Raw genomic sequence first — 23,972 nt, 5'->3', positions numbered from 1 at the left:
TTTAAAATGTTTATTTAAAAAATAAAATAGAAAAACATACATACAAATTTCCAGAAAAACAGCCCCGAAACAAAAGACGTTTCTGGCTTACAACAATCAGCCCGGATGAAATTTATATTGGTTGGGGTGAGGGGTCCTTGGCTGCCACCTTTCTCCAAAATACAGCCCCACTTTTAAAACCCCTCGTCATATTTGTAACAGGAGAGAGATTACAATGCACCTCGGTGCATAACCTGCTGGTGCTCGCTTATTGTTTCACTTCAGAACTCTAAATTTGAAGCAAGTGAGATACCATACTGCATGAAGATGTTTGGCAACTCTAACCCGGTCCAACAAACTTCCCATCGCTAATTTCCAGGACCCGACGGATTATACTCCCTGATATTTGGCCTTTAAAAAAAAAAGAATTGTTTACCAGATTTTTTTTCCCTATTGAATATCAAAACGGGTTATTTCATTGTTGCCTCCAGATGAGGCTTTGTTTACAGAATGGGCCTTGTAATTGAGCAAAGTCCATAATTCCAATTTGGGTGAGATCATTTCTATGTTGTTGATCAGCTCATGATCAGGTTCATCTGTTTGGGAGGGGTCAAATTGATGCTGAATGGGCAGTTTTGAGTCACGGGTCAGAGTTGCCTGGCGTTTTCTTCCATAGAAAAAAAAAAAAAAAAGTTAAAACAGTGTAACAGCATTGAATGTCATCAACGTCATGTAAAAAAAAAAAAAAAAAAGCTTGTCTGATGCTGCGCCGACAGAGAGCAAGTCGCACTCTGCGTGCATCGCGTTTGACTCCAAAAACCGTCCGAGACAATCCACGCACTTAACGAGGTCACACACGCACACACTCTACAAGAATAAAAAATTAACTCCTGTCCAGTCCAATTGTTTGTCTTCCTTAGGTGGGTGGGGGGGGGGGGGGGGCACGATAAATCCTCCAATGCACAAGACGTGACGCGATAATCGGAGTAACCCACTTGCATAGAAATAACACGAGCGTGCGTGATGTCACGGCCTTTTCGTTTGTCCTCTCTGTGACCTCACACACACGCACACACACACACGGAGTAAACACAAAGAAAGGCATTGCAAACAATTAGCGGAAGTACCTGGCCATTAAATATACACAAGATTCCTGAATGGAATCAATATATAATTCCCTTTAACTCGGGTCCTTGCATTAGGAGGACCACTCCCCTGCTTTTTTTTTTTTTGTTTTTCTTTTTTTGGGTAGGCCCTTATGGCCAAACACTTTCTAGTGCTAGCTCGGGCATTCATTTACGGCTTCACACAGCCGGTCTTTTTTTTTTTTGGGTGGGGGGGGGGGATTTTAAAGTAAAGAAGCAGGAAAGGCAGTGACGGAAGAAATATGGCAGCAGAAGAGTCCACGATAAAACGATAAGACAATTTTGAGGTTGCAAAAGCCAAAACACAATTACATCCTCTCACCCAGATACCATCGCAGGGTGCTATTTTCTCACCACTCGACTGAACTTCCTCGGGGGATCGACTGGCTCGCCTCGTCTAGTGGGGGGGGAGTGAGGCTTACTGAGATAAGAGCTCCTCCATAAAACAAGAGGAGGGGGGGGGGGTCTTTGACCTGGGCTCCTTCTCACCCAAAAGGTTCTGTAAACAGAATGTAAAAACTCTACAAAAATAAAATAAACGGTATAAAAATGCCTTTGACAAATACACACCAAATTAAATAAGCATTTAGGTTCTGAAAAGAAAAAAAAATATATTGCACAAAACGAAAAAAAAAAAAAAAAAAGAACACCGAGCCTTGAGGGAGCTTTGCGAGACTCGCAATGGCCGAACGGCGGCTCTCGTCGTCGCTTGAAAAACAAATCGAGACGATCTCTGGAGGCGGAAATACTGACCGCAACTTAATACTGAAACGCTACAAGGCGGTTGAACCAAAGGTCACGCTGAAGCGGAAGCAGAGCTGCGGGCTGCTTCACGTCACGGCCGCTCCGCTCTACTGAAAACTGCTGGTCTCCGTGAGGGGAGGGGGGGAGCGAGTGGGGTGGGTGGGGGAGATGACCAGTCTCTATCTGCTGGGGCTGACCGGTAGGCTGTCCCTCTTCCTGCGCCGCCATGTATTCCGGTGGTACTGTGCGTGCGTGTGAGGGTGTCCGCGGGTGGCCGCCGCCGGGTTGGCCATGAGCGGCGGGTTGTGCAAGCCCTTTACGTTGAACTTGACAGCATTCTGAGGAGGACGAGAAATAATCAAATGGATGTACATTGGAAGAAGAATGAGATGGAGCCTTACCTTATGTGCGTGGTTGGAATGGGGGCTGGGCGGAGGCTGGGGACTGGAAGGGGCGGGGGCGTGGGCTGGGGGGGGCATGTGGAAGAAGGCGGGGAGTCCGGTGTCGATACACACCTGTCTGCCGGCTATGGAGTGTATTGCGAGACCCCTGGGGAGCGAGGCGCGAGCCTGGCAAAGAAAAAAAACAAGATTTAAAAAAAAAAAACAACACTTGTCGCTTTCCAGAAAGCGATAAACGCTACACGTCTACCTGCGAGCGAGGCGGCAAGAGCAGATGGGGTCCCGCCATTCCCGCTTTGGCGCCACCCATGCCGAACGCCGCCGGGAAAGCCAGGCCCAGCGGCGGGAATGTCGCGTACGGTGGCAAAGGGGGCGGAGGGACCGGACAAGGTGGCGCCGAATCGGAGTCCTGATGGAAAAAAAAAAAAAAAAATCAAGACAGTAGTTAGCATTTTGAATTCTGAACATTCAACAGAGAGTGTAAAAATGATTTCTGCTATTCCCCCCGCGCAGATGCTCCGACACATGCGTGACCAGCTGTTGGCTCTCGCCACCTCTGGCGTGACCATGAAGCAATGGCGGAAAGTGTAGTCGAAGAGGAGGAAATCCAAACTTCCGTTCGGGCTATCGTCATGGGAAACGTGAGGTGCTTGGCAAATAAAACCAAGCAGCCGGCTACGGACAAACTTCACTGACTGCGCTACGAACTGTGTACATTCCACCATCTGCTCCCGGCAAGGAAAAAAAAAAAGTTGTTGCCGGGTTACAGAGCCACCACCCCAAAAACTCTTATCATCCTCACTGAAGCTTGACTAACCACTTCCCGCTGCACCACAAGAGAAAACAACTCGGACCAAAAAAAAAAAAGCCCGATCACAGCAATCCCGAAGAATCGTTGGGAATCCTGAAACCACTCACATTGTCTGACCCGGAGAGCGAAGAGACGGAGGAGGCGGATGAGTGCTGCTGGGGACTGGAGATGGACATTGGCGAGTCTGCGCTTTGGGGGGACGCCGAGTCCCTCTGCTGTTCCTCTGGACCGCCGCCGCCGTTCAGCCGGCAGCTGGGGTCCTGCTCGGACACCGGCTCCTTGGGAGTCGGCACTGGAGATACAAAATGGCGGTTGAGAAACAAGATTTCACCGAGACGCACTAAAAAAAAAAAAAAATACCTCTGTTATCAGCTCGAGCCAGATCCCTGCCCCCCCACTTTTTGATGATCCACTCCCTGTAGTCAATCACTTCCTGGGTCAATCTGATGATTCTTCCTAAGGTGCTACAAAAAGGAACGAGTTTCAGAGGAGAAGATTCGTCATAATTCTCGTCTAGTGCGGGTCAGGGTCGGAACCTTTCAGAGTCTTTGTTGGGATACGATCTGGCGAGCGGAGACACGGCGTGGCTGAGGACCGTGTAGGCGTAATCAAACACCTGCCTGACGTGCATGGCGCCGTACGAGCCCCGGCCCACGTCGTTGCCTGCGTGGCGGGAAATCGGAATTGGTGTTGCGTTTCGGTACCGAAGGCTCGGCGAGAAGCGCACGTACCTGGAAGCAAGGGATCTTCGATGCAAAGCGTGGACGGCCTGTAACCGTTGGTCACGGCCATGTCGTCTTTGGCAATGTAGGCGCCGCCGTTTTTAATGCGAATCCCCGTTTTCAAGTAGTTAAAATGGCGACCGTACAATTCGAAAAACTCAATCAGCAGGACGCCCAAATTCTCGCTGGGGTTCCTGGCGTCGATGCGAGGATGAAGCTTGGGGTGAAACACAATTAACCGAGTCGTTAACCATCCGACTCGTATTAAAAGACGATTCTCGCGAGTACCTGCAAGAAGCTGATGACCATCAGGATGAGGCAGTAGGAACTAATTCCGCCCGTGAAGACTTCATTCAGATCTCTTTGGAGCAAGAACTGCTTCAGCACAAAGATCAGGTAAGGCAGCACCGGATACTTCTGAAAGTGGACCGGCAAATCAATATGATCAGGACCTAATTTGAAAAAGATTTGTTTCCCCTTTGCACCTGTTTAAATCAATATATCCATGTGGCCCCCAGCAGGAATTCCAAATATTCATTTTCCCCAAAGCCTGTGGCATTTTGTGTGTTGGCTGACTTTTCAAAGAAACGTAGGAAGACTGGAGGAAAAGAGGCAAACTTCCCCTTATCTACCAGAACGATAAGACTGCAGCAAAGCTTCCTTCCCCCATGAACAACATTGACGTTTGATTGAACGCGGCTGTCGGGGGGGGGGGGGGGGGGGGGGGGGGGGTCTCAAGCCTCGACACGCAATCCCCCGGTAGAACCGAGACGTAAACAAAACGGATGAAAAGATGACATCTTGCCGGAAGATCAGCACCTGGAATTCCTGGCTCCGGCAAGCCGTGACTAAAACGGCCAGACATCCACCCTCGGGAAGCGAGACGTCCCGAGCGCATTAAGCGACGACCACGCGCGGCAAAAATATGGGTCAGCCTTCCAGGATGAGGCAAAGCGAGTCAAGTGTAACGCTTTTCAACTACTGGCACGGCCGCAATTCGCAGAGAGAGGGGGAATTTCCAAAGTTCTATTTTTAGACGCTACTCTAAAACAGTAATTATGCGAGCGGGCTGGTTCGATTTAAAGACATTGCCGCTCTCGTCCATTCTTCATCTGCAACTAACATTTACTTCTCGCTACAGTGGAACGTCTAGAGTCAAATTCCCGTCAAGTGGTCCATTTCCTTGAAAAAGACGCCTCAAACGTCAACGACTAAATTTGGAAATTCAAAATGGCCGCTCAGCAAATTTGTACTTCAATGTAACGCACATCTCACCTGAACATAATCTTTAATGAAGCTCGCCGCCTTGACGCCGGTCTCCACGTTGAAGCTGATGTCCACTTTCACCTCAGTCTCCTGGTCTGTAAGTTTGATGATTGGCACCTGAAGGACACGGCGGCAAAATGAACGTTTCCCTCCTCTCGTCGGCTAATCTCAACGAGCGTCCAGACAGATGGGGGACACTAATTGTGTCTGTTCGTTTCTCCGCTCTTCCTCTCAAAGAAAAAAAAAAAAAAAAAGGAGCGATGGGAGCCAAAGCTTTAGATTTCTGGCTAACCGCTTGAAGTCTAAAAAAAAGTTTTGGTTTTTTTCTCGCCGGTGCCAAGTTGTGAACTGGCGGAACACTCACAGTCGCTTTGTCCAGCACTTTGATGGAGAAGGGCTCAGCAACGTTGTGCTTGCGAAGAGCCTGCTCCAACTCTTGCAGCGGGGGGCGCTCCCACTTTCCAAACACCACCAAGTCAATGTCACTAAAGGTGGGGTGGGGGGGGGGGGGGGGGAGTCACATTCCAAGTCAAAACAACTCATGAAAAAAACAAAAACATACAATCCCGCATCGACAGATTGATGTGCGAGTTTCTCTTGCCTTGTCGGAAGGTACAGTCCGGTGCTGAAGCTTCCAAATATTTGGACCTACAAATGCAAAAACATGAAAAAAAAATGAAGGCTACCCATTAATCAACCTTGTTGTGTTCTCTGTTGACAGACAGGCCATCAAAGTGGACCCATTCATCTATCCTTCACAGGGAGAATAAAACATCCCTTGTTCTTAAACCGCTGGCTAAAATTGGCTGGCTCCAAAAAAAAAAAAAATTTTTTAACATTTTCACTATAACGTGGGGATTGCATAACCGCCCCGATGATTTACAGTCCATAATATCCAATTGAAACGTCCACACAACGCATTTCCGGGTTCCACTTCGGAGCGGGCCGATTGTGCCAAGTGGAGAGCGCTGCCAAACCAAGCAAACAATGGCAAGAAGAGAAATAGCTGCGAGAACCAACTCGCCAAAGGGGAGGCCGAGTGGAGCTCCTTCCCCCCCCCCCCTTTTTTTTTTTTGCGACTGGGAAATACGACGAGGAGGTAACGGCGGCACAAAGACAAGAGCGCGATTGATGACGAGGTTACAAATCAGATGACGGCGCATGTGTTGAGGATTGTAACTTACATCTGCAGTGGGCCACAGCTCCTTGATGATCTTCTCGATGCGTTTAACCACCTCCTTCCTCATAGCGGCCTCCTCGGGCCGCGGAGACATGAAGTTGTAAAAGTCCATCACCTCCTCGTGGAGTCTAGAGAAAAAAAAAAAAAAGAGAACAACCAGCGCACTCATCAAATCGGAACTTTGTCCACAGCGCGGCACAACGAGAAGATTCCTTAGCAGTCAAATACCGATGAACAGTGCGCCTCTGTTCCACCCCTGTGGCCGATGATTTTTTTTTTTTTTTTCGAAGAATGCATGCCATGGTGTCAGTGTGAAATACGGAACAGGGGGACTGTCACAATCAATTACTAAAGCCCTGCGGGACATTCAGTCGGCCCATGTGCCCACGCTTCGGCGAAAAAAATTCTGCCAGCCAGCGAGACAGACACTCATGCATGGAGACCGCCAATGGGACGCATAGGTGTTGTTGAATCACGCATCAAATACCTTCCCATTCCACCAAGGAACGTTGAAATGACCAAGTGTGCAAAAACCAAATGTGGCCCTGAAGGCAACCCAAAACAAAGGAGCATTGAGGAACATATTTCAGGTGTCCTGCCACAGTTTCATTTTTCTTACCTTATATTCAACACACCACATAACTCAAATTCCTTATGCTGCAGGTTATCTTGATGAAATCTCGAAAGGCATCAAAATGACAAGTTGTTACTGTAAGTGTTAAGATTTTAATGATAAATTGATTTTTTTTTTCATTCCAATGTGAAAACTAGCTTGTATATTTTCGCACTCAAGCTAACAACTATTGACTGAATGCTCAAATTTAAACAACACGTGAGAATGTTATTATTACATGACGATTTGTTTAAGGGCGTGTATAAGAATTTCAAAACTGGAAATGTCACGTTGCGATTGGTGCGATTCTGCTTTTTACGCAACTAGCCAGCGATGCTATTCAGCAAAATGCGTACGCTACTTTCACTGCGTACGGGCCTATAGAAACTAAAGACGCAGTATGCCCTCTTTCCCCCAAGTGCGTAACACCCCAAAACAGAATTGAACTCACCCGAGAACTCCCGGGTTGTACTTTCTGGTTTTCCAGGGCGTCCAAGAGCTCGCGTCGTTGCCATTAGTGCAATTTGAAAGCAAGTAATTGACCCCGTAAGTGCTGGCCTTATTGTCACTTTTCCTGCGGCCAGGGTGGTGGTGGTGATGACGATGATGATGGTGGAGGTGAGGGTGAGAGTGATTCACAGGTAAGGAAGTGGCAACCTGGTGACTCTGAGCGTACAAATTGAACATGTGACGGCTATGATGGAGGAGTTGGTGATGGTACCGGTTGTTGTCCGTGTTGTCACCCAGCGCGAAAAGCAGGCCGACGTTTTTATTCCCAGCCGTGGTTCTCTCCAGCGTGCAGCCGGAGGTGGGATTGTCCGCCGCCGCCGCTGCCGCACGCGATTCCAGCGAGGAAGACCCAGCTTTCGGAAAAACTGCCTTGCCTTCACCCGCGTCGGAAGCCGGGGTGAAAAAGTTCGATATCGCCATGCCCAGGGAGGATATTGCGGCGTCGTTGACACAAGCCGAGCCGCCGTTCATGATGCTGTGATGGCCGCTGTTGCTGCCCAGGTTCTTGCTCGATACCACGGCATTTTGCAACACGTCCAGCGCAGCGTAATTGACACACTGGTTGTGGACGTGCTGAGCGGAGAACGTGCGTACTCCCTGAGACGTTTCCCAGACGTGCATCCATAAGGCGTTCGCCGGTCCTTTCTGCTCGGGCTGAATCCAAGCTACCCTCGGATCCATTCAACTTGGTTCTCCGGTGACCCCCCTCCCCCTGGTTGGGTAGAACGCCAGCGACCCCGTCGTGATGCCGTGTGCAGAGTCACCGACCCGAGAGATGTTCCTTAAGCGTCTCGGGGACTACGAAAATTCCGCGTGCACCCGAGTTTGAACCATGGCTAAAGTCGCTCCCACTACGCCGCTAGATAGAGGGGAAAAAGCTACGCTGATTTCTATTGGGATTCAATATGGCGTATTCTCTTCAAATCTTCGCGCATGCGCGTGAGGAGGGGACCCTTATTCAACCACTGCGCTCACTCATTCGGAAGCCATCGTGAGGCCATCTGCGGTACTACACCAGAATTGAAATACTGTAAATAAAAAAAGGAAATAATTATTGTGCACGAATTAACATACATAACATACATTATATTCGCATATATTTATCAAACACTGTGTAGTATTCTATACCTATAAAATCATACAGGTACTGAATTTGCACAAGTTACAAAAAAATCTATAAATAATGCAATACTGCAGATTGTGGCACATATCCAGCAGAACATAACTCATAAGCCAATACACATAAAGGATGATGGAATATGAAATACTCATGTGGGTCATAATCTCAAAGCTTTTATATGCTGCTCACGTACACCTGAGGCTCTCCTGTGACTATAAACTGAAAGACTGAATAATCAGATTTCTAATCTAATTTCTAGGTATCTCCATACAGACACGTCTGTGCACGGCAGGTGTTGTCACGCATCACAAGCCCCCCCCTCCCCTCCCCCAGTAACAGCCATCTCCCAGCCTGCACATTTTACGCTTCAACTGTATGATGGAGGCGAGGCATAAAGCTGCACCGTCTGGGAAAGGGAGTAGAATGTGCACCATAAAGGGGGAGTGAAGAAGGAAGCCTCTTGCATAATGTCTACGCTCAACCCCGGCTGCTCACGTGTAGCATGTGACAGAGTCAAGGCACAAAAAAAAAAAAAACATAAAACCCTGGAGCAAACTGTGTCAGATAGGATATGTGGCTCTCTTGTAACACACCCATACAGGCATGCACACAGCTGCTCACTCCCACTGAGCAAATAGAAGCTTGCCTTTCCCCTATCTTTAGCTTAATCTCACACTGCAGCATGCACGGGTATCAACAACGACAGGATTCTTTCGTTGCATGAGGTTTGCGAATGCTGCGGTGCCTCACTGTCATCGTTTATCGGATTACCCACATCGGTAAGGGCCGGACCGCATCTGACAGATGCGACACAGGAAAGCAGCTTGAAGATCGGGTACTGTCGGATGGCCGGGGATGGATTCGTGCAGTTTGTTTTGCACGATGTGGCATGAATACTAAAGAGGCCAAACATATGTTCTGCAAGGCACTTTGAATAAAACACAATGCTGCAGTTTTGCGTGAAGGTTATTTTAGATTTGAACACAGAACTGTCACGCAGATGTGATTTATTTCCTCCTATTGTTGCAAAGTATTCCGTAAACTTCCATGTTAATTTGCACCATACTCATTTTTGATTAAGTGCAGTTACTCTCAAAATTGAATTTAGAATGACAAAAATGGAATGATTTTTTTTTTTACAAATGTCCACCATGTAGTAATAAATAAATAGACACTATTGTGGTAAAATGATGTGATGGAGCATCTGCCCCTCTCGCTGGCATGCATGTCAAATGAACTAATACGCTCCCCCCTCAATCCTGTAGGCGTTGTGGCGTGTAGAAGTATGAATACTGCATTTGGCGTCAAAGCACAAACCACATAATTGCCAGAGTAAATCTTTCCCTTTGCGCCTGAAGACATGTAGTACTACAGTCAAGCGGAATAGTGGTCTTGTAATACAGTGGCACAAAAAAAAAAAAAAAAAATGGCCTAAGTGACGTAGACATGAAGGATACCGCTTTCACTTTAAACTCCATTCGTGTGTACAAATTATAAATCGCATTTATTTCAAACACACTGCATAAACAAAAAAAAAAATCATAATAGTAACATGAACTTGGCTAAAAATGGGGTACGCTCCATTTTCCCTCAGCAGTCACATTTCAAAAAGCGGTTAAGATGTTAAAAATATGTCGATGCTATTAGTTAAAATGATGGCTTTAAATATTTGTCCTCTGTTGACCTGAGTCAATATTTACAGGGGGTGGGAAAAAATGCAGATGGCACGCAGTGATTCAAGCTTCAGGTTACACTTCACTCAGTCCGGCCTCCTAAAAGGTCACCTGTAAGTTTTCACGTAAATCCAGCTGTGGTATTTTTGCCCCACCTTCCTCATGTGATCCTACACCAGTTACTGTCTTGTGCACACTTCGCTTTCCCTTTTACTTAGCGGCAGCCTCTCATAAATCACCCACAATCGCAAGTGTCAACCTCGACACTGTTCATTTCGAGCGGATGAGTTATTGGGTCGAGCATATATCGCCTGCTGCTACTGCGGTGTGGCAAATTGGAGAATATTCTACAGTAAAAAGGGGATCAATGCCTTCCTTGTTTTGGGGTAGTCCTCAAATTTAGCAAGGTACCATCTGGAAAGAACAAACATAGGATATGTTCTATTAATAATGTCTGAGGGCAAGGGATCGACCCAGTGTGTTTGTGTTCTTACTTGTGGTGAGAAAAAGCTCTACTGCTGAGGACCACTGCGGTGAAGATGGCGAAGGCCACGCTCTGAACAGATTTGCCTGCCAGAGCGAAGCCCGCCCACTCGGTTATCTCCCCAAAATAGTTGGCTGCGGATACGTACTCGAACATTCCACCTGCGAGGAGCGGCACGTCACAAAAACGAGGGGCTGATTTCAACAAGACAAGTGTTTGATGTGTGCTATAATTCCTTCAGCCAAATGATGTGTTTTATTAAACCACATGGGAGCGTTTTTAGATTGCAGGAGGAAAATGCATGAAATGTCTTCTTTGATATTAAAGTGGTGTTCAAAATAACAGATGCGTGCCAGTCGTCGCGTGCTAAAAGCATCTTACCTCTGGGGATCTTATATCCGCTCTCTCCAGGCCCCCTCAGATTCCTCAAGATGTGGTCAGAGTGCAAATTTATCAGCCAGCCAAGCAGCCACAGCGAAGAACCTGCAACAAATCAACTGAGGGCTGCTTATGCCAAAACACATGCAGCTATACTCTTAAATGAATACATCATTGACAATGCTAATCATATCTGACCATTGGAATATTTAGATTAGATTAGAAAATAATTTCATTTCTCTCCTCAACCATAAATACATACCTACAATGAAGCATGGATTCGTCACCCAGTCTGCAGGGTACTCTGCATAGTGACTCAGATATCTGATCTGCATGAAGCCATTGTATATGCAGAAAACAACAGCCAGGAAAAAAGAGAGAAATGGTGTCGGTTTACCTCCTCGGATTAAAAATGGATAAAGAAGTGCCCTGGAACAGAATAAAGATGTGATCAAAAATACAATTACTGTCAATGTAACATTGTAATGTGCACAGGGGTGAAAGGTCACTCTTGCAGTTAGTAACTTTATTTTTTACTGACCAATATTATATATAATTTCACGTCAATATAAATGCTACAATATCCACAAAAATATTCTCAGAGGCTTAAATATATAGTCAACCCACGCATATTTGCATTCACATTCAACAAATTCTTAGTCATATTAGTGGAGCATGATGGTGCGTTCAAGAACCTAAAAAATAAGTGGGAATTCCGACGTATGTCCTACCTCTGTGCATAGTGGCACAAAAACATTGCAATAAGCAACTGATTAGCTAGCAGGGAGCTCTTTGCCGAGGATGCCCACACAAGTAGACACACTGGCACCAGGAACGAGGGCAGCTCCTGGACAAACCAGGCTAGCTTAGCGTTCACCAGAAATCCGTATTTACTCGAAGCGTACCGACCATACGCCGCGTCTACGAACAACAGGCAAACAAACGTGAACGCTGCCATTACAATTAAAAAGTAAGCCATGCAGTCCAAAACGTATTGCTCTTCCTCTGGAGAGGAAAATAAGGCCAAAAGTAGGCTGTCCATCAAGGCGGTGAATTTGGGATAGAAAAATCGGGGAAAAACTGTGTTTACGTTGTGAGGAGGTTACATGAACTACTATGCATCGCTTACACACTTCCTTGAGGCTGCAGAAATCAGCCAATCAGATCGATGGAGAGCTATGGCTTCCGACTCGTCAGCCAATCAAATCGAGTTGCGTCGCATGGACTCATTCAACGCGTTGAAGAGTATGGAATGTGATAATTACGTAACGCAATATTATCAATACATAATGTGCAAATATTGTTGCGTTCAATGTCCCCACACACCCCAAGACTATGCATAGGCAGATCAACCTCAGTCTTAAGTCTATGGCAGTTGCTCTAGACAAAAAAAAGTAAGACATGTCGCTAAAAAGACGTGAGGGCAAAAAAAAAAAAAAAAAGTAAAATACGCTTAAATTGTGTTTAGTTGACAAGGGTTGGGAATATAAGGATGTCTTTGCGGTCGTACTGGATCCAAATACAAGGAAATTCACTTTGGGCCAGGTTCAGTATGTAACACTGACTCCTGGTGGCCAACTGGCGTCATGGCAGGCGCACTAATAAACCCATTAAATAACTCGTTAATTTTTACTTACACGGGTATGATTAAGGTGGATATAATAACAAAACAAAAAAAAAGCAAAACAAGTAATTTTTTTTTCAACATCTTTATTTTTTTGCGCAGTATAATCACTGAATATTTTTAGATCACACCATATTTTCTTTACATTTTCCCATTTTGTTTTGTTTCATGTTCATGTTTGTGTGTCATGTTGAGTTGAAGTGTTTTTCGTCGCTCATTCATACCGTCGGTTAAGTCGAGTCAAGTCACAGTTTACAAAGATGGGTCGTTTTACGGAGCGAATGAAAAGGGGAAAAAAAAAAGAAATAAGAGAAAATAAATACACTTGAAAAGAAATGAGAAGGACCAGAGTAGACAAGATGAGAACTGGTCAGTGATGTCACATATGTGAAAATTTGTAGACAAACATTGTAAACATTTGAAGCATAGTACAATACCACATGCAAGTTAGACTTTTGATACAGATGGCAACACTTTCCAGGACGGAAGACAAAAAAACGTCAGATTTAGGATTCCCCGTGATTCCACCTGGAACTTGATTTCCCGATTACTGGGCAGTTCTTTCTTTTACTTTAAACTCCAAACACAACATCCAAAAATATGTTTTAGAATATCTTGCTCAGGAAAATGTTGAAAAAGGCTTCCCGCCGCCAGTTGTCTTTTTTTTTTTTTCCTCCCACATACTCCAAATGAGGCTATTTGTCCACTTCTCAGAAGTGAGTAGAATTGCATGTGAATCCCTGTCAATGTATCACAACATACATATCATTAATACCTTTTCACACGGGGGTGGGGAACCATTTTGGCTTGTGTGAAGTCATTTGGGTTCTCATATGATGCACCCATGGAACATTTTTTTTTTTTTAATTATCTCCTATGAGCATCTGTTAGGGCTCTTCCTAGGTTCCCCACCCCTGTTTGAATTTAATCACCATTAAATCTCAATGTTAGATTTTTCTCAGCGTAGAAAAAAAAAATATATATATCAAGTATGAGAGGAAGTAATGGTTGCCTTCAGAGTGCCTGATTTTGGGACATTTATTGCAGTCTCGCGGGTTGGGGTTCACTTAATCGACTCCCTTGCCAGTGAATGTTGATGAATAACAAGAGAGGGACACCGCAGCCTTTGATTCGGGGGTGGGGGGGGAAGGAACTTTGGTTAACGTAACGGTCAGTACCTGAAATTCTACACTTGACACTAGAAACAGCCGTGTGAAAATGATATTCTGCAGCTTGAAGAAATGCACAGTGAATCCCATCCATTAGTAGACTAATAAAAGGTAGTGGGGGGGCCAGGGGAAAGGGGGGGGGGGGGCTTAGCCAGAGAGAGCACATGGACTGACACTTGTTAATCAGGCGCCCGCAGAAAGGAAAGCCACTTTTTTTTGTGTTTTTTTTTGTTTTTAAACAATGGCAGAATAACTTTAAAAAAAAAAAAAAAAAAAAGGTAAGGAAAATAATAGAGCAGCAATGTTTTTTTTTTTTTTTTTTTGCACAGTATGTGTGCACATTCAAGTAAATAAAAGATATATTATATAAAAAGAAAAAAATAATAATCTAGAAGTCAAAGACGCAAGAATATCCAGTCTTTGTTGGTCGGATTGGCACTTTTGTGAATAGGAGTGCAGTTTTGCGGAATATAAATATATCTTCCTGCTTTTATTTTTTTTAATTCCCCCTCGTAATAGTTAGCACACGGTGCGGTAATTGTCATGAAAAATGAAGACTCAATAATTCCTGCTACAAGCATCGGTCATGTAGAGGATGTACAATAAAGACGTTGATGCTCAATTACTGATGTGCTTTTTTTTTTTTTTTTTTTTTTTAAGAGCACGTGCTCTGTGGAGAGCATCTCGAGAGGAGTCTGCTATCGAGTAGCGCTATTGTAAATTTAAAGACAATTACTAGCGTTGGAGAGTCGTACTTGTCTGTCCACAGAACACACAAGCTCCGGGACTCTGATAGGGGAACTAAGTCAGAGTCGAGCAAGCTCTTCTTCACACAGTGCCGCTCAGTCAAAACATCACACGATCCCGACGCACGTCGGGATCCCCCGCGTCAGCATTTACGCGGCTCTTTTTCCAACCATCCAAAAGTCACAGTGGCTACAAGCAGAGGCTAAAAAAAAAAAAAAAAGTTTTCATATGTTCTCTGGTATCTTATTGAAACAATTACAGCACAGCATTGCAAAAAATTTCCCCACCCAGAATAAATTCAAAGGTCTATATTAGTCTTTCTAAGTTTCCAGGGGAACACGACTGAGCAAGTTGTGAAAAACATGATTTTCATCCCCCAACAATACAATGAAAATTAATTTCCCCATTGACGGAAAAGTTTTTCCAAGTGAACGTCAAGACGATGGAAACTTTTTTTTTTCTTCTTCTTAGCTTGCAAGTAGCCAGTCATCTGTGTGATGTGCAATGTCTGCAGGTGTTGTATGCAAGTGTGTGTGTGCATGCAAACGGGTACATTAATAAATCAATGCAAAAAAAAAAAAAAAAGTTACCCAATGGGACTACACTCTGAACGGCGTGCTGTCTGATACACATCCCGTGCCCAAGGGGAGGGGGGAGGGGCTACGCTCGAACCATGCAAATCCGTCTCACTTGATTACACAAAGCTACACATCCACTAGCACTAGATAGCACATGACGGCATGATCGTGACTGATCTCTACTCGTACGAGTAAGCGGGCCCGGGAAGTGCAGACGGCCACAAAACCACGCGACCGCATGCAGCTGGGAAGCAGAAGTCGAAATTTGCGTCTTACTGTAAATATCCGCTCATCTAAATATACAGTTTAGCTGCAGCCTACCACGCCCGGATTTTTCCATGTTAGATCACTTCACAATTCAAATGTAATCCTATTAATAACACAGCACGCGTCGAACATTTTGAACGCCAACTCAACCACCCATAGGAACCCGGATTTTTTTTTGTGTTTTTTTTTTTTTGGGAACATGTCGTAAATTCACCCCGAAGCCTTTTGATATTTTCTCCTGCTTGCCCCATACACAAAAGAAATTCAAAGAAAGCAGGGAGAAAAAAAAAAAAAAAAAAACCCCACACACGGTTGGTGATCAGAAAGTCACTTCCCTCAGCCTCACTGACTGACAAGTGCTTTCCATAAAATAAAGTTATTTGTGGGTGGAGAATGCAAAACGGAAAAGATACTTTGAAAGTACATTTGTTCAATTGCACCGTCAGGATGTCAGGCTGACATCAAGGGGGGGGGGCGGGGAATCTTTCCTGAAAAAATAGGAACGCAAATTAAAATGTCTCTAAATAATCATGCCTGCCATGGAGAGACCCCCAGAGCGAGTGGCAGAAAGGTGTGTGCGCGCGCACGCGCGCTTCACGGCAACAGTGGAAACGAGGCATGACCTCGAGAAAACACCCCCTCCCCTCCCCAATCAGATGGACTCCTGTGAACCTTAGCCTTAGAGTTGGAAGCCCTCCATGGGCGCCTCCTGATGGGGGAAGAGGAACTGCTGGTTCTCCTGGTCCACCTGAGGAGCCAGGCTGCTGTCCTCGTCCTCCCCCCCAAAATAGTGCTCGATCAGGTCGAAGGCCTTCTGGTAGATCTCCTGGTTCTCGTGACTCTGGAGGAACTCGATCTTATCCAAACCTGAAGAGCGGGGAAAACAAGTTGTCGTAACTCTAATGCAGAATCACATGACTGATATTTGAACTGCCCAGTACCGTAAGCTTCTTCGATGAGACTGCAGTACGGGTTGATGCCTGTGTCGTGGTTCTTCTGCTTGGCTTCTTGTTCGCCCAGCCGCAGGATGTTGTCGAGACCGTTGAGGGCCACCTGGACGATCTTGGAGTCCATCACCGTCAACAGGTCGCACAGCGGCTTGATGCAGCCCAGGTTGACGAGATATCTAAAGTGCAGACACCCAACATGTAAAGCCACGTTCACAATTGAAAGCAAGTATCCAAATTTGAAACGAGTCCAAACCTGATCTGTTCTGGCGTTCCTCCGGAGGTGGCGTTGGAGATGGCCCAGGCGGCCTCTTTCCTGGTCCTGAACTCTGCTTTTTGTAGGATTTCAATCAGGACTGGAAAGATGTTTGCATCAATAACTGTCTGTAAAGGGGAAAAAAAACGGCAACAGATTAGAAACGAGAAAACGACAAGGCCTAGCGAGCGCCGACGGCCATGTCCCACCTGTATCTGCGCTCGGTTTCCAGCGGTGATGTTGGAAATGGTCCAGCACGCTTCCTTGCGAATGGACTCTTTGGCACTGCTCAGCAGGTGCAGCAGACAAGGCAGAGCGGAGCAGTTCAACACAACCTGTGCACAGCAATAACACATGAAACAAATGAGTTATTTGAGATGTGTCCGATCAAACTTTTGAGGTAGCAAAACATTGAAATGTGGTCTCAGACTCACCTGCGTCTGGATGTCATCTCCTGTCACAATGTTCCCGACAGCTCTCAAGGCAGGAGAGGCCACCTTGTAGTCGGTGTGCCTGCAAGCAGAACGGACTCAAACACCGGGCCGGCGACAGCTCGCATGCAGCGAGGCGGCCTTACATGAGCAGTTCTATGAGGCGCCTGCAGACCCCGGAGTCGATGACGGCCTGGATTTTGTCGTTGGGGCCGTCGGAGAGGTAGGACAGAGCCCAGCAGGCGTCTGCCAGCAGGTCTGGATCGCTGCTGAATAGAAGCCTGGAGAGTACCGGGAGACAGGGGGACACCTAAACGTGCACACAAGCCAAATAAATCTGAGATCAGGAGGAAGAATTAACAACACGAGTCACGAGAACATTTTCTTCTAATGGCTCTTAACAGTTGTATTTTTATTTATTTTTTTGAACTCATGAAAACCTTTTCAAAGGAAGGTGGCGGGTTTTTCCCTCTGCAGAGATTAGACAGGGCCCACACAGCATTCCTAATCATGGTCAGTCTGGTGGATTTAGTCAGGAGCCTGCAACAGCAAAGCAATATTAAAGTCGAACTGTTGCTATATCGACCCGCTCGGTGAATTTCGAACAAGATGAAGTGGCCCTTTTACATTAACAGTGGTGGAAGGATGTTGCAATTCAGCACATAATCCCTGCACAAGGCACTGTCCCCTGCAATATTGCCCAGAGCCCACACAGCCTGAAGGACAAAAATAACACACAGACACAGAAAAATATGTAAATGTATGGGTGGGAACCACAAACACACAACACACACACACACACACTGGTGTTTTACCTGCTCCTGCACATCCTCAAAGTCTGAATTAAGAAGCTCAATAAAGATGGGCACAGCTCCAGCTTCAATCACAGTCTTGGTCTGCATGGATGTGCCTGATGCGATGTTGGTTAGGGCCCAAGCTGCTTCAAACTGCAAAGCGTTCATCCATCAAGAAATTGTCTAACGGTAAGCGATATTGTTTGTAGGTACACACTGACCTGTAATGTGCAGTTGGTGCTCATCTTGAGGAAAGCCACAAACCTCTCCACAACACCGCTTGTGTTTATAACCTCATCTATGGGCGGGTTAGGCTCTGAAATCAACAAAGGGAAACGTGAAAAATGCTCTGGTTGTTTTGCCTCCATGTGACAAGTTGCAGACTACCTTTCGAGAGAAGTTTCCTGAACTTTTGCGTAGTGGCGAGCTGATGTTCGGGTTCCTCTGAGAACAGCATCTCAACCATATCTCTGGTGATGACTCCTTCCTGCAAGAACACACGCGTTTGAGCAAATAGTTGTCCAAAAATATACTGGAGACTGTACAGAGGGAAGAAAAATTGCACTTCAGGAGCATTATAGCTTTATTGGCAAGTCTGAAAAAAATTAAGTATGATGCAAACACTTACCGTGACTGGCGGGCAGAGTTGCGAGTCCACTAGAGGGCTCTCCAACATGGATTCCTCTTCAGTGAGGACGTCCACATTCCTCCGTTTGCAAAGCTTGGAGGAAGAAAAAACAGACGGATCTCACCACTTGAAAACAGAAAGATGGCGCTTAAAGACAGGAACTTTTAAAATACCTGCTGTTCTCGTTTTTGTTTCCTGAGCTGGATGCCCTCCTCCTCTCTCCTGCGCCGCATCTCCTCCGGGTTCAGCGCTTTGTTCTTGTAGCGGTTCATCCGATAGTTGTTATCCTTGGCCGGACTGGCTGACGGCTCTGTTGGACCACGGACCCAAATTAGAACACACTCACTTTGGGGGTATCATGGGGGACCAATGTGTCCAATCGGCTTGTCCTACAGTGTGTATGTGAATGTATCATACATAACGTTCTAGTAATAATCCATACTCGATTCTCTTTTGAGGAAACGTTATTGACTGTTGCGCAAGGCAGGAGTTGCCCAGATTCGGTGTCACATGACCCACATTGGTTCAAGTCGCGCAGCTTGTCAAGCCTTATGTCAAAACATCGATAAAGCAAACCCGTCACTGCACAATGCAGCACATTTAAAATGACTTGCATGGTCTAATAATAACTTGGGTTGTCTCGAAACTGCGGTGAATTGTATCTTTTTTTTGTGTGCATTATTTGAAGCGTTTCGGAGAAGCTAGCATAACATCAGCTACGCTAATATCGTGAGCTACTTCGCTCAAACTGCTCGCATTCGATCATATTCATTCAAAACTGCAAAACCTTTAAGTAAACAATATTTAATTAAAGACGTCAAAAGTGTCTTGGGTGAGCTACAACGTGCCGAACCGACATTTACACAATCAGTACCCTCGACGACTAAGCATTAAGCTGCTAGCATGTCTATAGTAAACCACTGTTACGAAAACACTTACCCATTGTGTTCTCCATATGCTTAAGGTGTATGACGAAGTGTATTCAAAATGCTAACAACTTTAAACCCCAATCTTTCCGCTTATGTTGAAGATTTTTGCTCCAGTAAGTTCAGCAATATGTCTGCCGGAGGTGGAACCATTAATATGATGACCACTTCCTGCCACCAGCGCCCCACGTTATTCAACAATTCACTGACACACCTCTAAAAAAAAAAAAAAAAAATTTTTTATTTTTTATGTGGACAGACTCTTTCTAGTTTTCAGGAATTTGTGCTATCCAAAAAGAAAGAAAAAAACCAAGTTAAATTAATATGAAACGAAATAGTTCGTTGGCTTAGTGCTTACAAAATCACGCGAGACTTTTTTTTTACGCCAGCAAATCTCGCCAAGTGGCAACAGTGACATCTAGTGGAAATTTGACAGAAGTACTCAAGTGTAAATGTAATCGATTACTGGGGATACTTATTTTCACGAGTTGACTTAGGACTGCTATATATACTGTAACTTTGCTTGGGGAGGGGGGAACCTATTCAAATTTGCTACACTTGGTAAAAATACCCTAAGAAGACAGAAAAAGTAATTTGATGCTTCCATGAACGGTGCTGCCAGGCCTTACCGGAACAAAACCAAACTTCCAAAACCTATTTTTATGTTAGAATGTTGTTTGGATTGATGTGCTGAATTCTTCAATGCACTGGGAAAACAATATATGAAATATTACATGCACAAACAAATATTACACATATAAATGCACACTCAATTCCAGAGAGACATTTAAAGCACCTGCTCTATGCATATGATTCCATGTTGTAACTCTCTTACATAAAAACTCCTTCCAGTTGTGTTTTCAAAAAAAATCAATCATAAAAATGTACTATTGCACACATGCGGTTAATTTACCTGGAGCAGCTGCTTCAAAATTGTTGTACTTTATTACCAAGCCTCCATAACGCGAGAGCTGTTCTATGATGGAATAGACAATAGGGGGCAATGTTACACAAATTAAACAGCAGCAGTGCAGATTTGTGAGAAAGAGGCGTGGGAGGTCAAGTGATCAGCATCACAAAGTGAGTGAGATACTTGCCCATGATTGCCATCCTCCAACGCAAACACCACGCACAAATCCAAGGCGGGACTTTTGGTCTGAGCTTCATCCCACTTGAGCCAAAAGCATGGAGGCCGCCACATGGCGCGTTGGCACAGATAGACTGCATTGCCACTTCTCCCTTTTTCTCATTTCAAGGCTGGCTGAGGCATATCATACACGGACCGAGCAGCAAAGGTTACACATTAATCAATGCCACCGCCTGTGGGACGGAGTCATAAGTGCGGAGACAAAAAGAATAACGGAGGGCTTTCAAATTCAAGTGTTGTTCACCTGTGGGCATTGTTTGGATGAATAAAGTACAAACCAGCCAGCATGCAACAACCATCTGCATTCTTAATTATTTTTTATCATTAATTAAACATATTATTATCTGCAACATTTAATCTTTGGAGGTTTCTATTTTTTCTCTGCATGTTAAATCGTGTTTGGACTGCTCCCACCGGCGGAGAAGTTTCACACTGAGACCTTTTGCATATTACCCTTGGTGTGTGATTGATCTCTGCAGGTGGACACCGTGCTCTAAGAATAAAATATCTCCTCTGACGGCAATGAGCTGGGCCGGGCCGGTTCAAGACCTGCGATTGAGGCTTCTGGAGACTCTCTGGGTAATTTGACCCCCAGCGAGAAGGAGCCAAGGGTCAATGGACAACTTCTGCAGCCTGTCTGTGAGAATGAACTACTTTCTCCCGTCACTGCTCACACGGAGTCAATTAGGGAGTAGAAATACCATAACGGATCATCAAAATCTGCTTAGTTTTTGATTGTGCTTATTTGTGCTAATTTGTCTCATTTAAACGGCGCCTTAATTCAATTACGCGCAATATGAGGAGGATCATTTGTGCAGAAAATCAGCTCTTCTGCAGTGGTTGAATGCTTGAGGACAGCAGGCGTATTCAATTCAGAAGAAAACACCCATCGGATTGATTTTTGGTTGAATCCATGTTTCAAAAATGTCCCCCCCAAAAAATTTTAGGGACCCCTTGGGGTTTCTTTAGGACCACCGGGGTTGCGCCGACCACACATTAAGAAACCTAGCTCTAGGCGGGTAATATCCAGACAGAGATATCGTTACGGGGACGGCGGAGCGAGGAGTGTCAGTGCATGTCGTGCACAAATAGGCCCAAAAAGAAGATATGGCTTCATAACGTGTGTTCAGAATTCATTCGGCGCCGTCTTCTCCTTACTTTTTTTTTTTTTATTTTTATCTGATGAACGGCCCGGTTTCGCCGTCTCTCTGTCGGCTAGCTTGGCTTTGTGACATCGACCAGGTGGCGGAGCAGATAAGTAGGATGCTGACTAGGCGATTTTGGAATATTCCCGCAGATCATTCGATCATTCCTTTCATGCGGCGGAGATTTGTGGCTGCCCCGTGAATACCCATGAGTGATTCTCACCTGAAAGGATAACACGCGCTGAGGGAGACAAATCTATTGCCAAAGAGCAGAAGTAGGAAGTTAAAAGATAAAATAAAAATATGGAAGGAAACATCTTTCTGATTTTGCTCAATCTGTAAGTAAGAAGCTTGAGATGCGGGTAGTGAATGAAGAAGAAGAAAATCTTTTTATAATTAGCGGGTGAAGCTTTTGACGTGTCTGATTAGTTATCAACGGAGTAACGGGCCACGGCCAATTATCCAGCTTCTCATTCCATCACTGTCGCTGAGTGGAAAAGGTCAGTAGAGGTCGGAACTGGTTTGAAACAGTCAGAACGGGGAGTAGCAGAATTGTCAAACTCCTCAAAGACTGACAAACACACCTTACATCACAGGATAATTATTCGTAACAATTATTTGTTGACATAACCTCAAAAGAGTGAAAAAAAAAAGACTTCAGTTTGTCCCGATTATCAGAATAAAAAAAAAAATCATAAAGTCCAACACAGAATAGCTATTATATTATCATTAGATTTTGTTTTTAAACCTCTTTATGACCCGATAAAAAAAAAAAAAATCATAAAGTTTCTGCCTCCATTTAATTCGATTTACTCGAGGTAAGTTGTTGGTGGCAGTCTGGAATGCTCTGACTGCTGTCCAGGTCAGTGCTGGTGTTATTTACTGAGCAATGTGTGTGTGTGTGTGTGTGTGTGTGGTTACACGGTGCACTCGGCCTCTCATTACCTCCTCTGTCCAATCACGAGGGGGAGATTTATGACCACCGCAGGGAGGCAGTGAAAAGCCCGTGGCGAGCTAGTTAGACGCTATACACATCACCTTTACGGCCCCCCCTGTCTCACATCGGGGCGCCGAGAGGTGGACTGAAAAAGCAGGACACATCATTTGAAAGCTTTTCTCTTGTATTTTCTGCAGAGGAGGCACAAACATAACCGTAAATTGCAGCCTAAACATAGCCCAAAGCGATATAAATAATAATCATAAAAAAAAACAACAAAAAAAAACAACCCAGACGTGGAATCACCCTTAAGGGTAAAAAAACAAAAAAAAACAAAACACTGTCGCAGAGAGCTTCAAGCCACACCGGTAAATAAAAGTACTTTGCGTTAATAGTGCCTATTGATCGGCATTTGATCAGTCTATGTGTTGATCAATTACAGTGCATGTACAATAATTGGGCCCTATTGATTGTGCTGCTTCATTGACTCCGGTGGCACACTTAAGTGCTTTGTGATGCTAACACAGCCGCTCGCCTCGCTATTGGATTCGAGTACGTCGCAGGAAATCCCTGTAGCAATTTCCCAATACATATGTTTTTTCTTTACCTCTATTCTACCACACAACATTTGATGGAAAAACAAGTTTGCAATAAATGAGGAACGGCACTTTTAATTCATAATCTCATCTTCTTGCCTGTCTGGACTCCAATGATGAAAATACTCGGAAAGGCCTTAGAGGGCTGTTTTTATTTATTGTTTTTTTTATCCCATATGATGTATGCTCTCCGAATGGATCATTTTATCGAACCCCTTTGTTATTTTTATTGTATCATTTTGTCAGACAGGCCATCTATCATGCAGATGATTGTAGGGAAAAGTCATCTTAAAAAGTAAAGAATGTCTTTCTTTCTTTTTCTCATTGCTGCCCCGCCCCTCTCCGCCGATGTCTTTTATTAAGGGATGTAATATCCACCACACCATAGCGGCGATATTCCCTCGGGCTACCCCCCCCCAACGTGCAGACTCACACTCAACAGCAGTCATAGAAATGACAGAAGCTGGGGAGCAATTAGACTTTTTTTTTTCTTTTTTATTGGGAATTCCTACTCCAATGCAGTGCGACGTTCCTCTGGAGGGAATCTCAAAGTCAAATAAAAGATCTTAGATCATTTGGCAACCATATGGTGCCTCTACTTGACGATGTTTATCTGAGTGTGCAAGGTCACGCCTTTGTGTTGTTTTGATTTAAAGAGCATTGTAATGCTACACTGTATAAATCTTATCACCTCTAATCAAAGGTGGATATACTATGTGAACAAAAATAATGGGACGGGGAAAAAAAAAGTGTC

General features: G+C 44.9%; 3 protein-coding genes across 3 annotated transcripts; all 3 read right to left on the bottom strand.

Annotated features, from left to right (window-relative positions):
• Positions 1–8,288, bottom strand: tent4a (terminal nucleotidyltransferase 4A). Its single transcript, XM_085901339.1, has 13 exons — positions 7,313–8,288; positions 6,253–6,376; positions 5,670–5,716; positions 5,433–5,553; positions 5,078–5,185; positions 4,091–4,219; positions 3,812–4,019; positions 3,617–3,743; positions 3,441–3,544; positions 3,188–3,372; positions 2,520–2,678; positions 2,270–2,437; positions 1–2,206 (listed from the first exon to the last, which is right to left on the bottom strand). The coding sequence occupies exons 1-13, from the start codon at positions 8,050–8,052 to the stop codon at positions 2,048–2,050; spliced, it is 2,379 nt and encodes a 792-aa protein (XP_085757465.1). The 5' UTR covers positions 8,053–8,288; the 3' UTR covers positions 1–2,047.
• A 1,223-nt stretch (positions 8,289–9,511) lies between these two features.
• Positions 9,512–12,179, bottom strand: srd5a1 (steroid-5-alpha-reductase, alpha polypeptide 1 (3-oxo-5 alpha-steroid delta 4-dehydrogenase alpha 1)). The gene is made up of 5 exons (XM_085900881.1): positions 11,758–12,179; positions 11,289–11,455; positions 11,030–11,131; positions 10,659–10,809; positions 9,512–10,578 (listed from the first exon to the last, which is right to left on the bottom strand). Exons 1-5 carry the CDS (start codon positions 12,066–12,068, stop codon positions 10,512–10,514), a joined length of 798 nt encoding a protein of 265 aa, XP_085757007.1. The 5' UTR covers positions 12,069–12,179; the 3' UTR covers positions 9,512–10,511.
• Positions 12,180–12,719: 540 nt separating this feature from the next.
• Positions 12,720–19,555, bottom strand: LOC147040963 (importin subunit alpha-7). Its single transcript, XM_085900776.1, has 14 exons — positions 19,407–19,555; positions 18,641–18,777; positions 18,468–18,560; positions 18,227–18,326; positions 18,061–18,155; positions 17,861–17,992; positions 17,673–17,761; positions 17,486–17,585; positions 17,192–17,355; positions 17,049–17,127; positions 16,824–16,949; positions 16,615–16,742; positions 16,353–16,537; positions 12,720–16,278 (listed from the first exon to the last, which is right to left on the bottom strand). Exons 1-14 carry the CDS (start codon positions 19,420–19,422, stop codon positions 16,091–16,093), a joined length of 1,632 nt encoding a protein of 543 aa, XP_085756902.1. The 5' UTR covers positions 19,423–19,555; the 3' UTR covers positions 12,720–16,090.
• Positions 19,556–23,972: the final 4,417 nt, after the last annotated feature.

The sequence above is a fragment of the Syngnathus leptorhynchus genome, chromosome 20, assembly GCF_054491065.1.
Source record: "Syngnathus leptorhynchus isolate UIUO chromosome 20, UIUO_Slep, whole genome shotgun sequence".
Classification (NCBI taxonomy): domain Eukaryota; kingdom Metazoa; phylum Chordata; class Actinopteri; order Syngnathiformes; family Syngnathidae; genus Syngnathus; species Syngnathus leptorhynchus.
This window is presented reverse-complemented; position numbering and strand designations above follow the sequence as displayed.

What these genes read in the sequence shown, in the direction of transcription:
- tent4a (XM_085901339.1), bottom strand. Translation starts at nt 8,052, where the DNA reads ATGGATCCGAGGGTAGCTTGGATTCAGCCCGAGCAGAAAGGACCGGCG. An exon ending in AGCTGTGGCCCACTGCAGAT is followed by an intron (nt 5,717 to 6,252) that starts GTAAGTTACAAT and finishes TTGCATTTGTAG; the next exon opens with GTCCAAATATTTGGAAGCTT. An exon ending in ATTCCAACCACGCACATAAG is followed by an intron (nt 2,207 to 2,269) that starts GTAAGGCTCCAT and finishes CGTCCTCCTCAG; the next exon opens with AATGCTGTCAAGTTCAACGT.
- srd5a1 (XM_085900881.1), bottom strand. Translation starts at nt 12,068, where the DNA reads ATGGACAGCCTACTTTTGGCCTTATTTTCCTCTCCAGAGGAAGAGCAA. An exon ending in CGGATATAAGATCCCCAGAG is followed by an intron (nt 10,810 to 11,029) that starts GTAAGATGCTTT and finishes CGCTCCTCGCAG; the next exon opens with GTGGAATGTTCGAGTACGTA. An exon ending in AGAGCTTTTTCTCACCACAA is followed by an intron (nt 10,579 to 10,658) that starts GTAAGAACACAA and finishes TGTTCTTTCCAG; the next exon opens with ATGGTACCTTGCTAAATTTG.
- LOC147040963 (XM_085900776.1), bottom strand. An exon ending in ATCCTTCCACCACTGTTAAT is followed by an intron (nt 17,586 to 17,672) that starts GTAAAAGGGCCA and finishes TTGCTGTTGCAG; the next exon opens with GCTCCTGACTAAATCCACCA. An exon ending in GAAACCGAGCGCAGATACAG is followed by an intron (nt 16,743 to 16,823) that starts GTGGGACATGGC and finishes TCCCCTTTACAG; the next exon opens with ACAGTTATTGATGCAAACAT.